Below are 14063 nucleotides of genomic sequence, written 5' to 3'. Positions count from 1 at the left end.
CCCTAGAATCATTACATCACACCTTCGGGACGCCGAAGTCGACTTCGTGTAGTTTCCGGACGCCAAAAATCATTACACGTATCGACTCAAGGGAGTTGCAGCACGACCAGCCGGGACCGAGCTGTCCCCCGCGCGGCTGGGCCAGCCCCGTACACACGCCGAGTGAGCGCCCCCAGAGTCGGGTAAGCGCGAAGAAACCTAAGACGGCAAAGCACGCCCGTTTTACGCTATCGAGTACACGGAGGGGACCACGGGGGAGACATCGAGCAGCATGGTTCGACGCGGGAGCCCCTAGACGAGATGATCGTATGTTTGCTGCCGGGGGCCATAGAGCCCAACTGGGACGCCGAGAAGGCCAAGGGCAGGAAAAGATTCGGCGAGTTAGGAGACGGTCTGGAGAACTAGGGACACTCACTGTGGGTGTAGCCGACGAACCGGACTGCAAGAACGCCGAGTTAACCGCCGGAGAGGCTACGTCAGCAACTTAGCTTCTTCGCCGAGGGTACTGGTCCGAGGTGGACGAGGTCTGCGTCAGGTCAACAGACTATGGGAGACGATCAGCCCACACCCAGTCGGGATATCACACCTTCGGGACGCCGAAGTCGACTTCGTGCAGTCTCCGGACGCCAAGAATCATTACATCCATTGACCCGGCGACAGTCCGATGTGCGGCAGGAGTTATGGAGTAAGTATTTCAAAGAGCGACTAAATAATTTCAGGCCATAAAAATATGGTGGCACAGACGTTGCGATCTTTCAACTTTTCTGCTCTGAGTGTGAGGAGTACATCAGCGAGTGGGGAATTGAGTCGGGGGAGGAGCGTGTCCGAGAAGCGTCTCTTTCTGTGGAGGGCGAAGCAAAGCTTTTTTATAGCAGTTTCTTGGAGACGAGCTTGCAGAGCGAGCGACCGAAGACATTAAAGGACTTTTCTCTGTTTTGCGTCAGAGATTCACTTCTTACAGAGCCGGCTGGGGCGTTCTTCGAGAGCTCTTCCAGTTGCAGATGACGCCTGGACAACCGCGGGAGTACATCAACGCTTTCGGTAAGGTGGTGCTACGCGCGACGAGTGCCGACGATGACACAAAGCGATTCTTCTTTTTCAATGGGCTCGACAAGCGTACTAGGGACACCCCTAGTACGTACGAACGGGTCCGAGGAACCGATGGACATCAGCGAGACATTTGCAATCACGGCACAACATCGCAGAGAGGAGCCGGCCCGTCGTCCCATCCAGACCTCCGCCCGGTAGCCCCAACTTCTCGAGACGGCAGCAGTTTCCCCGGCGCCAGACACGCGAAATGAGTCTGAGATGCTACTATTGCCAGGAGCTTGGACATACGTTTACCAGTTGCCAGGCTCTTCGCCGTGCTGTGCTTGCAGGCAGAGGTCCTGCTCAAGTGGCTGCAACAGAACCGGAATGCGCAGAGAAGCAGGGAAACGATCACCTCCACCAATGAAAGGGGACCGTGGATGGAGGCTATCCGATTCCCCGCCAGTGAACGCAGAGGAGTCACATGATAGACTGCCGACCGTAAAGGCAGCAGTAGTGAGCCCCATTACCATTGACGGTATTCGAGCGAATGCATTGGTTGACAGCGGTTCGCGTGTCGACACCTTGAATAGACGGATAGCAGAGCGCTGCGTGCGACCACTGCGCAGAGCAAAACGGCGACTTGCGCTGAGTTTCGCCAACGGTGAAAAAGATGGAGACGTCAGTTACACTCAGGTGGAGATTTGCACGACTAGAAATTCCCATGAGCGGCTCACCGCGAAGAGGCCCTTTCTCGTTGCCGACATTTGTTACGACGTCATCCTTGTGTTGCCGTGGATTACGAATTGGGGTGCATCGCTACCCGATGCGCGAGCGGGAGTCGTTCTTCAACAACATGGGAGGCCCGCTGTCTACGTCCCCCCACTGGAAGGCTCAAAGCAACGGGACGGAAGCGGCGGCGGTGGAGTACTGAAGGAAGCGGAACCGCGGCTGGCACCAGCCAAAGCCAACTTCCGGAGAGCGCAGAACGCGCAAAAGCGAAACTACGACAAGCGTCGGCGACTCGAGGTGCTGAAAGCCGGGGACCCCGTCTATGTCTCTGCTCGACTGCTGCGGCCGCATGGCGTCGGAGAGCGCAAGCTCGGGCCCCGCTGGGTGGGACCATTTACGATACTGAAACGTGTGAATGACCTTGCCTATACCGTGGATTTTCCGTCATCGATGCGCTTGCATCGTACTGTAAATATTGCGTTTCTACGGAAGTGCGAAGTGTCGCCTCTCTACCCGCGTGCATTGGATAATGGCCCACACCCCCGGTCAGCCCAGCGGAGACAGGGCTCCCCAGCGCCCGTGACCGGTGTCGGCGGGCGGACAAACCAGAGGCTCATGCGTACGCCATAGAAGCGATTTTACAGTGTCGCCACCGCAGAAAGCGGGACGGGACAATAGAGTACCAGTGTCTTGTGAAATGGGATGATTGGGAGCTGGGAAAAACGTGGGAGACTCTCGACACGGTAGCTGACATCGTGCAACCACAGGACCCGGAGTTGCTGAGAAGGGCCAGCGCTGGCGAGGACGAAGAAGATGCGATGGCGCGGTGGCAGGCGCCGCTCGCGAGGGGGCAACACTCAACGGAGAATACATTTTTCCGCAAGTGAAGCAGACGAGTTCTTCTGAATGGCGAGCAAGTTCGGACAACTGCAGAGTTGGACGGTACACTCCGAAGGGAGCCAGCGACCTTGAGGGTGTTTCGTGGACTCAAGGCGCGAATACAACACAAGCAGCTGAATCCATGTTAAAGCCTGCTAACCGCAAAAGCGATCACGCACTGAAGGTCTGCCACGCAAGAGTAGTTGTCGCATCTGCAAGCACTAATGAACCTTAGTGTAATCCCTCGAGTGACGATATGCAAACTACGCATGCATCACACTGTCTACAAGTACTACGCCTCTCGAGCAGCGGAACATCCCTGCTAGTGGTAGAAGTGTCCAGAGGTATACCGCGTGGCTGTCGCCCGAGGTCTGGAATGTACTTTGGCAGCGCACCGGGAGAAGCACCACTCGAAGAGATACAACCACTCCACGCCGTAGCAAATCCGAGAGTTCCGTAAACAACTGAAGCTCCTGGGGAGACTATCGCGCTCAGATATTCGGCACGTAAAGCAGATCGGCGCGCAGAGAGACGTGACTGTGCGTTCCGGCGTGCCACCCATAGCCCCTGACCCCCCCTGTGTGCCGGCCCTCCAACAGCATGCGGTGCCGTCGGGGTCCTTTTTTGCGGCCGTAAGCAGGACACGAAGGTGGCAGTAACAGACTGCTGCTGCAGCACAGCTGCGGATCACACTGTTACTTGCCCGGGAGTGGCCACGCTCGTCAGCAGTTGTTCGTGTTCTGAGTGGCGATCCTAACAAGTCTTTTTGTATACTTGATTCGGGTGCTTGTCTCTTGGGCTCAACGGTGCCTGGATCCGCAACCACTCGGCCTGCGGCATCGGGCAGCTCATGGCTCCTCCGCCGGTTCGTTGTATTCCGGAGCTCTTTTTGCCTCTGCTGTCTTGCGTTCGCTCCCATTGCCCTCACGTGTTCCACGAGGCCCTTTTGTCTCTTGCGTCCGAGGCAAACTAGCTTAGCGCCCTGCCAGCAGTGACCGCTTTTTTGCGCCCTGCTCCGCCGGAGTCGCTGGCCATTTCCGAACTTGGACTTTCTCCTTGCGGTGTCACCGGGCCCTGCAGCGAGTTTCCGCGCGGCGGTGTCTTTTCTGGCACTCGGAAATAGCTTGCTGAGATTTGGTTTGCAGGGAGACGGCCAAACTGCGGCCGTGCTTCTTCTGACATGCGCCTCTGTGTTGGCTCTTTGGTCAAAGTACTGGCGGAAGGCTGGGGCCGGAACTGGATACGGGAGTCTGTTTATTGCGGCACGGGGTACGCCGCTGCGGCTTTTGCGGAAGTAAATCTCCACGGCGAAGGGCTCTCCAGCCTTTCTCTGCGCCCCAGCGTTTCAGACCACACATTTGCTGTGTGGCCGACGCGGCCCAGCGAGTGGGGGCCGGCGTCATATTCAGCTGCCTTCTATTTCATGTCTCAGACTCTCGGTTTTCATGATGTATCCTCCGTCGCAACAGGCGCCTTTGCAGCCAGGCTACCCGGCGCCGGTTCCGGGTACAAACCCTGCACTCCAACAGCCGTACTACGGGAACTATCCTCAACAGTCTGTCCCTTCTCAGCCGTACACGAACTACGCTGAAGCTCAAGGAGGCCCGGGAGCTACTTACAGCAACGGGGTCACACCGTCCGCAGCCGAGACTGGAGCTACCAAAACGGCGTCTTACTACTATCCGGGAGGGGCGGGAGGATCTGTGGTCCCGCCTCCGGGTCCTTATTCTTCTTCAGGCCCACGCGGATCTGTTTCCGGTCCGTCGACAGCCGCTCCTTTTCCTGGCTCTTCGGGTGCGGTTCCTCCGCGAACACCGTATTATCCAACGGCTGGCGCCGGGACGGGTTATCCGTACCCGTCTGGTGCCGCGCCGAGCTCCGCTGCAAGCGGTCCGGGCATGGGAGGGTTGTCTGGTGCAGATGGGGGCTTTTCGGGTTCCCCCGCACAACAACTTCTTCAGGACGTCCAACAGTTCAACGCGCCTCGCCATTTTACACGCGCTGCTGTGGCACGCGTTCCTCACAGCAGCAGTCTTCAGCAGAAGTTGCATCTGCCAGTCGGGCTGGTTGTTCGTCCACTGGCGCCCGTCCCAGCTGGATTCGCCGAAGTGCCCAGTGTGAACTTCGGAAGCTGTGGCGTAGTTGTGCGTTGCAAACGCTGCCGTACGTACATAAATCCATTCGTGCACTGGGAGGCACATGGCCGGCGTTGGGTGTGTAACCTGTGCGGCTTCGTGAATGACACGCCTCAATTCTACATGCGAGGGTTGGACGACCAGGGTAAGAGAGAGGACCGGTTTGAGCGCCCTGAGCTGAGCATGGGGTCAGTGGAGTTTGTGGCTCCAGCGGACTACATGATTCGGCCCCCTCAGCCTCCTGCGTATCTCTTTCTAATTGACGTAAGCGCCGCCGCTGTGGCGTCTGGTCTGGTAGAGTCTGCTTGCATGGGCATTCGCAGCGCGCTTCTCTCCGGAAGGCTTCCCGGTTGCACGCAGTCCGGTGGGCAAGGCGAAGGGCAAGTAATTGAGGACGGACGCACAATGGTGGGGATTTTGACTTATGATTCCGCGGTGCACTTCTATGCGCTCAACGGAGGAGGGAGCGGAGGGTTGGCCGGGGGGAAGCACCGGCCCCAAGTCCTTGTCATGCCGGAGATCGATGATGTGTTCCTGCCTCTGAGCGACGATCTCTTCGTGAATTACGTGGAGAATAAGGACGCCGTATTGAAGACCCTGGAAACGATACCGCATTTGTGGCGTAGCAACACGTGCATCGACAACTGCATGGTAAAGCTGGCCTGGTTCACATACGTTGTATATGCTTGCGCCTAGTACAGGAAAGTGAGAAAGATCGCTGACAGGTAGCAAGGACTGCAGCCTCGTGCTTTTGCGGTGAATCTCAGCGTCTCGTTCTGGCTGAGCTTGGCTCCCAGTATTTTCGGAATACCACGGTACAAGCTTCTTGCTGCACAAAGCTCCCAGGACACGTTCCCTGCCCCTGCTTTCTGTTAGTACAGAGACGTGTCGGTTGTCGTGCTGAGAAAACGAGACGATGTGTCACTGTCGATATGATCCAGGCACGCGGAGCCTTGACGTGGGGTTCCATATTTCCGTGTGTTTAAACAGCGTTCAGCTGTGACGAGCTAAGGCGAGGCGCAGCATGCCAGTGACTTGCGTGTGAATACTGTTGCAACCTCGAAGTGAAGGGCTCGAAGGACTTACCGGTTTTTTTTGTTGCTTCACGGTGTGCAACCCTGTCCAGTCCAAGTAGAGGGGACGAGGCGGTGAAGCATCTGATTCGCAGAAAGAGAAAAAAGGAGAAATCACCATGCACTGAATGCCTGCTGGAGATGAAGCGCACATAGGACTGCTATGTAGAGGATTTGTTCTCTAGAGGCCGAGCACAAGCCTGATCGCGAGTATCTGGACGCGGTGTGTTTTCAGGGCAGCGCGCTCAAGGCGGCCTTATTAGTGATGAAACACGTTGGCGGGAAAATCATGCTTTTCTCGTCTCATCCCCCAACTATCGGGGAGCTAGTAACGAAGCGTAGCGGAGGCCTTGCAGGCGCTGACGGCGCGGGTGGTGGAAGCCGTCAGCAGCAACAGCAGCCTGACAGAGAAGTCGAACTTCTCAAGCCAGCAAGTGAAGTGTACCAGGTGGGTGACGGGGCCGTCATACTTCATTTACCGATGGGTGATTCCGTCATGCGGAACTGGCCTACTCTTTTTCACACCTTCTGCGAAGCACTTTTCTGTCGTTCATGGTATGAGGCTTGAGCGGGGCCGGTTTGCGGGTTGGGCAATGTGCCCGCCTGCAACTACGGATCGTGCGAGCTCGGCTGGGACATGGGAAAATATCTGGAATGGCCACCAGTAACCTACGTTGTCCTCCGTTCGCACGTGCATACATGCTGGTCGGATCAGGACCAACAGGAGAGGCTTCATTTGAGCGCATCGCATGCGGTTGGTACGTGTCCTTTTGTTGGCAAGCTTGGCTAATGGTTTCTGTAGACAAACTTCTCAGTACAGATTTCTTGGGTTCCATAGTGTTGGCTATACAAACTCGTTATCGGTTTTTCGAGAAACTAGATGCTCTCTGAGGGACACTGGGGAGGTCTTATCTCTTCTGTGTCGACTGGGTGCTCCAATCAGGTCTGTGTGCGCCAGCCGTCACGGTTGAGCAAGTAAGCAGCTTTCTGCTATATTTTTGTTTTGCCCTGCATCTGAAGTTGTTTCTGCAGTATATCGGTACCCTCCTTTACTTCTCCCGTTTTGCTACATGCGTTTTCAGCAATTCGCCCAACAGCTCACACAGTCCCAGGTGTCCGTCGATCTTTTCATTGCTCCGTCTTCGTGTGCACCATCCGTAGTTGGCAGCGGTTATGGAGCGCCACCTTCTTTCACTCCGGCGGGTGGGTATCAAGGGGGACAGCAGGGACCGGCGAAAGGCTCGTCAGGCGCAGTTGGAGGTGGCACAGGGGTTGGGTGCCCTTATTATGATTTGGCGACGGTATTGCCTCTGGCTCAGCTTACCGGAGGCGAAGTTCGGTATTATGCCGGATTTCACAAGCTCCAGCAGGGCGAACAGCTGGAGAACGAAGTGTTTCACATTATGACCCGGACAACGGGGTAAGCTGCAGAAGGGCTGTGCTTATTTTACGGGATGCATGTACTTTCGTTTGCGATCCATAGTGTATACCGCGCTGGTGACAGTGGTCGGTGCGGCTTGAGAGAGTGTCAAGATGTCTCAACCGCTTTACACCGTATACCAGATCTGAAGGCCAAAACACCAACGACGGCGACACAGCGATTTCGCTTCTTTGTGAGGACCCGTTCCGCTCAGTTATACTGTTGTCTGGTGAGTGAGGTGCCCTGTTTCGGACCGTAGTACGCTTCGGAGCTTGTTTTTCTTCTCGGTTGTGGGGGAGATTGTGCGTTCGGTCGGCGTCGGAAGGGTGCGTTGAAGCGGAGCGTTTTCAGGAGCAAGCAGCACGGTGGTATGCAGAATCTACTTTTGGCCTTGTCTTTTTTTTGTCCGTTCAAGGTGGGAGGCGGTTATGCGCATCCGCGTGTCGCGGGGTTGGCGCATTTCTTCCCGTCACGGGCGCTTCTACCTGAGAGGCACGGACCTCTTCGTTCTACCCACTGTTAACGCAGACTCTACTTTCTCTGTTCTGATGGAGATAGACGAACAAAGTGTGGGAGGGGGAGGCGGAGCGCCTGGCGCCGGGAGTTTGGTAAACGGATCTGGACCGGGCGGAGGAGGGGGAGGAGACAATGTCGTTGCTGTTCAAGCGGCTTTGCTGTACACGAACAGCGAAGGAGAGAGGCGGATTCGCGTACATACTTTTTGTCTGCCGGTGTCACAGAATATTCAGGTGTGTATGTCCGCTAACGCACGCTTGCGTCTCGTGAAGGAAGAGGGAAACACGTCTGCTTGCCCTCGTGAGCTGACAGAAATGTCAAAAACGCTTGAACACCTCGGTGGTGGTGCGTGCGGTCCGTCCTTTGACTGAAGCGTTCCCCGTGCCTGACCTCTGTCTGGTATCAGCGAAAGGCAAGCCGCACTCCAGGCACCCTAGATCCCTGTGTGGAGGTGCCGATCCTTCTACAAGCTGAGGGTCTGTGTTGAGTGTTGATGCGTTACATCGAGGAGATAGCAGGAATGTTAGTGGGTGCGCGTCTCCCCCACTGAGCAACTGATTTAGGAGCCGCTTCCTCGGAGCGTGTCTTGGAGCGACTCTGCGAATTCTTTGGCCCTGGGAGCTGTGAAGGTCAGGGTAGCTCTCCCCCTCGTATTTTGTTGCGTTAGCCACTGATTGCGTTTGTCGTTCAGGATATCGTTAGCTCGATGGACCCTGAGGTTGTATCGTGCTTACTTGTGCAGCGCGCTATTGAGCAGGTGAGGAAGGAAAACGCAGACGGGGCTGGTATGCGTGAGAGAAAACCGACAAAGACAATTCCGAGTGTTTTCATTCGTATGCGTGTAGCGCGTTGGCACATGTACTCAACCTCACGTGGTGTTCGCAGGTTTTCTCCGTTGTGACGATCCGGAAGGTGCGACAGCCGATCACAGAGCAGCCGTCCACTGGGTCCACACGGTGGAGTAAACGAGACACTGGGGCTACGGGGCTTAGCAGTCGGAGCGAGTCGGAGCTCAGCTAATGAGAAGAGTGTAACGTCGTCGGAAGTCATCGGGCACAAGAAAGCGGAGACTGCTCTTCCGCGCGAGAGTATAGGAAAGCGCTGTTGTGCTCGTGTTCGTAGGTGTTCATGCTGATTGCCCATGTGCAGCTGCGTGCACCGTGATCCGGGCGCATGGACCTTCCGTGTTGAAGCAGAGACTGGTTTCTGTTCCAGTACCGACGGGTGTTTGTGCTTCAAACGGTTGCGCGGCTTTTTTATGATCCTGTTGGTTCTCTCGGTTGGTGTTCTCTTGGCTGCTGTCCAATTCTGCGTGCGCAGTCTCTGAGGTCAAAGATCGCCGACGGCCGGGTGTTTCTACAGACAAGCTGCTCTCAGCTCCTGTCGGTCTTGCACTCAGTGGGCAGCTCAGCTGGAGCTGCAGCACATCCTGTCCTTCCATCGCTCCCTCACTATGGCGCATCTGCTGCGGGTGGAGGAAGCGCGAGCGGAGGGGCTTTGGTAGAGGCAGGGAGACTCGTTGCCCTGTTGATTCTGGGCTCTTTGAAGAGCACCGCCTTCAGGCCCTTGAAGGACGGTACGTGAGAGCCTGCGTAGTCATGGCCGTGCTTGCAGCAAACTGTTGATGAAAGCGCAGCGATGCTTCCACGCGCAGTTTGCAAAGTACCGACCAGGAAGGAACTTCGCGTGTGTACGCTGGTAGGATGATACACGAGTGCTTCTCCAGTCTCGCTTGACAGTAGGCACGCAAGCGTCTGCGCTAACTCCGTTCCTGTGACATTGTTATGATACACGATCTCTGCATCGGCAACCTCTTCAGCTGCTTAGGCTCGGTGGTGATGTATTCGGAACTAACCAGGGAGCGTGGGTGTAGTGTTGTGCTTTTTTTTTCCCTTCTATGAACAGCTAAGCTGCTGTATGCCGTGACTTTCTTTTTCTTTGAATAGTTACGACGGACCAGCGGGTCTTCGAATGGAGCCGGCTCCTGTCTCTCCCGGTTGACATGATCTGCGCATACTTACATCCTCGCATGCTGGCGCTGCACACGCTGCCTGTTCCCGGAGAAGGTGCTGCGGTGCTTGATGGTAACGAGGAAATCCTCCTACCGCCTCAGCTCCGGCTCACGTCGGAAGAAATGACTCAGGACGGCGCGTACGTTGTCGAGAATGGCGAAGAAATGCTTCTCTGGATTGGCAGGTACCACACCACTGGTCTTTTTTCCATTACTTGCGGCGCGCGAAGTCGATTGAGAACCACATTGCATTGTACGCCAGTGCGTGGGTGCGATGTCGGGATACGCGTCTTTCTTGGCGTCTGTGTGTAGGTGTTTCTGTGGTCGGCCCCCTGTCTCTGTCTTGTTCGCTGAGTCCGGCACTGTTGCGTGCACTGCGGGACGATATTAGTGTAGCCGGGCTCGTCGCCGACTTGTTCTTTGTCTCCTCAATGTGTCCTCCGCTGCCCGCGCGGGGACCGATGCCGAGCAGCAGGCGGAGTAAAAGCTGTGGTGTGCTCACGTGGCTATGTTAGTGTTCTCCGTTACACGGCTGCCCGACTTCTTTGGTTTTCTTCCGCAGGCGCTTAGCCCCGGGAGTGGACTGATAGATTATGTGCTAACGGGAGTACTGAGCGCTTGGGGAACGCTAGAAACGCTAGAAGAACAGTTCGCCATACAGTCCTCCAGCTGAGTCCGTGATGGCGAGCTCTTCTGGATGTGCTTCCTGTATTCTGTTACATCTCGCGCGTGTTTCTCTGCTGTACAGGAGCGTCGCGCCACACTGGCTGTCGAGTGTCCTGGGAGTTCAATCGCTTGACAGCGTCCACCCAGATATTGCAGCTTCCTCGATTGGCGATACGCAGGCCCCGCTTGGGCTTCATGTTCGCGCCGTTACTGAAGCTCTGCGTCGAGAGAGGGCGCCGGATTGGATGCGTCTTTCGATTGTCCGACAAGGAGACCCTCATGAACAGAAGTAGGGCACGGAGAACAGGCTCGGTCTGAACGTAGTAGTCGCTTTCCATGCTACTTCGTCGGGGGTTCTCCCGGCGGGGCTTGGAGTACCTCGTATATTGCTCTCCTCGGTGCTAGCAAGCCACAGCAGCAGATGACAGACTCTCCAAGGCCGGCTGTCTGTGCAGTGCAGCGTAAAAAGGACATTGGTGCAGAAGGGCCTCTCTTCTCCGCGCCAGCACCTCGCCGTAACTTGGGGGCAGTCTTCCGGTGATTCGAGAAGGTAGGAGAGACCGTACAGAAAAGAAAGCTTTTCCACTCGGTAGACTTCTTGTTCTCTTTGCTGATTTACAGATTCTTCGCACAGCTTATGGAAGACCGGGTCCCTTCCTTGCTGTTGACATTCGCGGAGTTCCTGCAGAAGGTCGACGTGCGGGCTCAGCTGCAAGCCCCTGCCCTGCCGCTCATGCCTGGCTCTGCAGCCGGTCCGCCACCACAGTCCATGCAACAACAGCAAAGGACGTACTAGTTGGGAATCAAGACCCTTTCGGCTCGGCGATCTGCGTCCCCAGTCGTCCACCCTTTCCCCCCGTGTTCCTCCGAGGATTTTGTCCAGTTTTCACATTTGTTTAGGTAGCTCACAAGTCTCTTCGAGGCTGTTTTCGTGCTTCTGTCGGACAAAGCGCATGTGTTCTGTGGACATGGTGCGAGAGATCAGAGAGTGCGGAAAAGTGCCGCGTGTCTGGTTGTACCAGGATAAACGTTTACTTTATTGGTTGCACGCCAACAAGCCCCAATATGTGGCACCCTGGGGATTCCTGGTCTGGTGGCACCTTCGGAGAGATTCGACTTTCCCGGGAACTCGAGAGAGAAAACCGCGCTAGAGCGCTGGCGGCGACAGCCGGAAGTATTTTTCCCGTGGTTACGTCCGAGTGTGAGGAAGTCCGCGGAAACTACAGGCGCGAACGTGTACTGCATACAATGGTGCTGACGACTACGAAAGGCCGAGACGTCTGTGGTGTCGTTGTGTTTCTGTATGCTTTGGGGGTTTTATATTGTGGACGTGCTTAACTCACGTACATAGTGTCGCACGTCACTTTCATGCCCAGTCGCGAGTTTCCACATGGTGCCTCGCATCTCGCGAGGCACGCATAGATTTAGCGAAGCGTGATTGCCCTTGGCCCTTTTGTTTTCGCGCCCTTGCTTCGTCGTTTGTCGGATCGAGAGGCCGTGGTCTTCGCGTTGCCTCTCTTCACGACGGGACGAGAACCGGTTCATAAACAGACCTAATTCACGGCTTCTCTGGGGGGTTTGAGCTCCTGCTCTCATCGCTGTAGGTACTATAGGAGCCCGAATTGGTTATCTTGCATTCCATTCCCAGTGTGTCCGTACAGTGTCGGGTTACAGAGAAAGCCGCGCAGGCTTTTTCAACTTCTCACGCTGTATGCATTTCCCGGGAACAGTTGAATTTTTTGTAAGTCATCACGGCCGTCTCGGACATACACCTGAGTATGTCCGGGACGGCCACCTTACAGACAGCGCTCACTGTGAGCCGTCTCGTTAGGACGACGGTACGAAGAGAGACCCACCGCGTTCACGCAACTGGGCTCCACTATGGTCTCGAGCCTCAATGCACATGCTTTGCGCATGTTTAGGGGCTCTCGCAACACCATCGACCACCACGGCGGAAAGCTCAACCCGAGAGGGAGATGCTCGGCCCGTTAGTTGGGCGGGTAGCCAGAGGACAACGACTGAAGCCATTTGTGAGGCGTGCGAGTTGCGCGGAAGAGGTACCGGGGAGTGGCCGGTATACAAAAGTGGGCGTAGCCGGTTATGCCAGCGAGAACCACAAGTTCCCCGACTGATGTGAATGTGAGCTAGAGTTCTGTGCAGCGAAGCCGAAAATCCCCCTGGAGACGGGTGCCAGAATAGCTCGCATGGAGAGGGGCAGCATACGTAGCAGATTACTTAGAAATAGTCCGTAGTTTTGCTTGCAGCGAGTTGCACCGGAGGCGGAAAAAGAGGCATGACTCTCCCAGGGGGCTTCTTGAGGCGGTATTAAAAGGCTGAACGGAGTGCAAATGGCATAGGAGCTAGATTCTAGTAGTAATGGGAATCCGGTGCTGACATTATGCCGCGGTTTTGAGCGAGTACCTTGCGGTGTGAATTAGAATGAGAAGAGAGCCTCCCTGTTTTTTTCGATCGTGCTGCAGGTGGCTAGCCCGCACCTGCCCGTCGCTGTAGAAAGGCCAGCTCCTGGTAGGTTGATCTGATTGCGTGCGGAGCTCCACGCCACCGCGGCATCTGCCATATTTGGGGGAAGCCAGGCATCCCCTTGACGGTATGACCGAGCGACTTCGTTGAGACGAACAAGAGATTCTGCAGCCCTCACGCGAAAGCGTATGTGCACCTTACACCAAGCTTGTGCCCGCATCCACGTTAGCTGTCTTCTGAGAAAAGTGCTCCAACCGACAACATCGATCGAAGGGATTCCCGCTCCGACCGGCTGAAGAAGGGCGACTGCCTTTGGTCTCGTAGCACGTGCAAGGCGAAGGCACGGTTCGGGCGACAGCGGCCACTAACGCAGAAGCAGCTGGACGCGAACGCCGCCCAGCACGCTCCGGCAGGTGCTACGAGGAAGCAGATGTTCAGACGCGGGATAAGATGGGTGTAACACTTGCCACACAGCTTTTCTGTTTAGTGACTTTTGAAGTCAGATCCAAAAAACATATTACTTCAGAACGCGGACTGTGACTGCATTAACGCCCATGCCTCATGTGCCTTTCACACCACCGGCGCATCTTCTTCTCAACAATGGGCAACTTTGGCGCTCTTACGTGCTGCTTCCGAAAGTCGTATGCCGCGCAACGCAAGTAATCCATAGATTGTGTAAGACGAATTCATGGAATGCAGCGCCCCAGAGCTCCGCCGACGCGCGTCTCGCCTGCAAGATTTTTGCAGTTCGGACCGACGGCCTATGAGGGGAGACAACCCCCGTGATCCGGGGCCCGCCATAAAAAGACCGTGGTGTGCTGGCAGCCGGCACGACCAATTAGAGACAAGCACCTCCACTTCGAAGTTCGGAATAACTCGCGCGTCGTCAATCAAAACGCCGGCGAGAGAGGGGGCCAGGCAGCGCCCCGGCAGATGGGGCAAAGGGAGGCCTTGGTTTTTATACGCTTCTTCGTTTATTAAGGGGTTTCTCCTCTGTAGCAATCAAGTCGCCTGAGAGCGGTGGCACTTAAGGAGCGAGCAGAGGATCTTTGAGTCCAGCACCACAAAAGTTCGCGGCACCTGAACGACGCTCTGTCTTGGAATGGGCTGCGGCCGCAGCC

At 56.0% G+C, this 14063-nt stretch overlaps 3 protein-coding genes across 3 annotated transcripts; 2 read left to right on the top strand and 1 right to left on the bottom strand.

Moving 5' to 3' along the window:
- Positions 1–1658: 1658 nt before the first annotated feature.
- CSUI_008598 (retrotransposon ty3-gypsy subclass) lies at positions 1659–2240 on the top strand (the record flags this gene model as incomplete). The annotated part of the gene is made up of 1 exon (XM_068068726.1): positions 1659–2240. A coding segment is annotated over one exon (579 nt), but the record flags the coding sequence as incomplete, so codon positions are not given.
- Positions 2241–2967: 727 nt separating this feature from the next.
- CSUI_008597 (transport protein sec24) lies at positions 2968–12015 on the top strand. The gene is made up of 9 exons (XM_068068725.1): positions 2968–5426; positions 6084–6296; positions 6931–7268; positions 7684–8017; positions 8476–8541; positions 9105–9360; positions 9731–9980; positions 10544–10750; positions 11083–12015. Exons 1-9 carry the CDS (start codon positions 4086–4088, stop codon positions 11255–11257), a joined length of 3180 nt encoding a protein of 1059 aa, XP_067919299.1. The 5' UTR covers positions 2968–4085; the 3' UTR covers positions 11258–12015.
- Positions 12016–13457: 1442 nt separating this feature from the next.
- CSUI_008596 (uncharacterized protein) lies at positions 13458–14059 on the bottom strand. The gene has a single exon (XM_068068724.1). It carries the CDS (start codon positions 13741–13743, stop codon positions 13537–13539), a length of 207 nt encoding a protein of 68 aa, XP_067919298.1. The 5' UTR covers positions 13744–14059; the 3' UTR covers positions 13458–13536.
- Positions 14060–14063: the final 4 nt, after the last annotated feature.

Source organism: Cystoisospora suis (genome assembly GCF_002600585.1).
Source record: "Cystoisospora suis strain Wien I chromosome Unknown contig_4867, whole genome shotgun sequence".
Lineage (NCBI taxonomy): Eukaryota > Apicomplexa > Conoidasida > Eucoccidiorida > Sarcocystidae > Cystoisospora > Cystoisospora suis.
The sequence above is the reverse complement of the archived record's forward strand: the minus strand, read 5'-3'. Positions and strand labels throughout refer to the sequence as shown.

Coding starts and splice junctions, on each gene's coding strand:
- CSUI_008596 (XM_068068724.1), bottom strand. CDS start 13,743: ATGGCGGGCCCCGGATCACGGGGGTTGTCTCCCCTCATAGGCCGTCGG.
- CSUI_008597 (XM_068068725.1), top strand. CDS start 4,086: ATGATGTATCCTCCGTCGCAACAGGCGCCTTTGCAGCCAGGCTACCCG. Junction 5,427..6,083: donor CGTGCATCGACAACTGCATG/GTAAAGCTGGCC, acceptor GTGTGTTTTCAG/GGCAGCGCGCTCAAGGCGGC. Junction 10,751..11,082: donor GGAGACCCTCATGAACAGAA/GTAGGGCACGGA, acceptor GCTGATTTACAG/ATTCTTCGCACAGCTTATGG.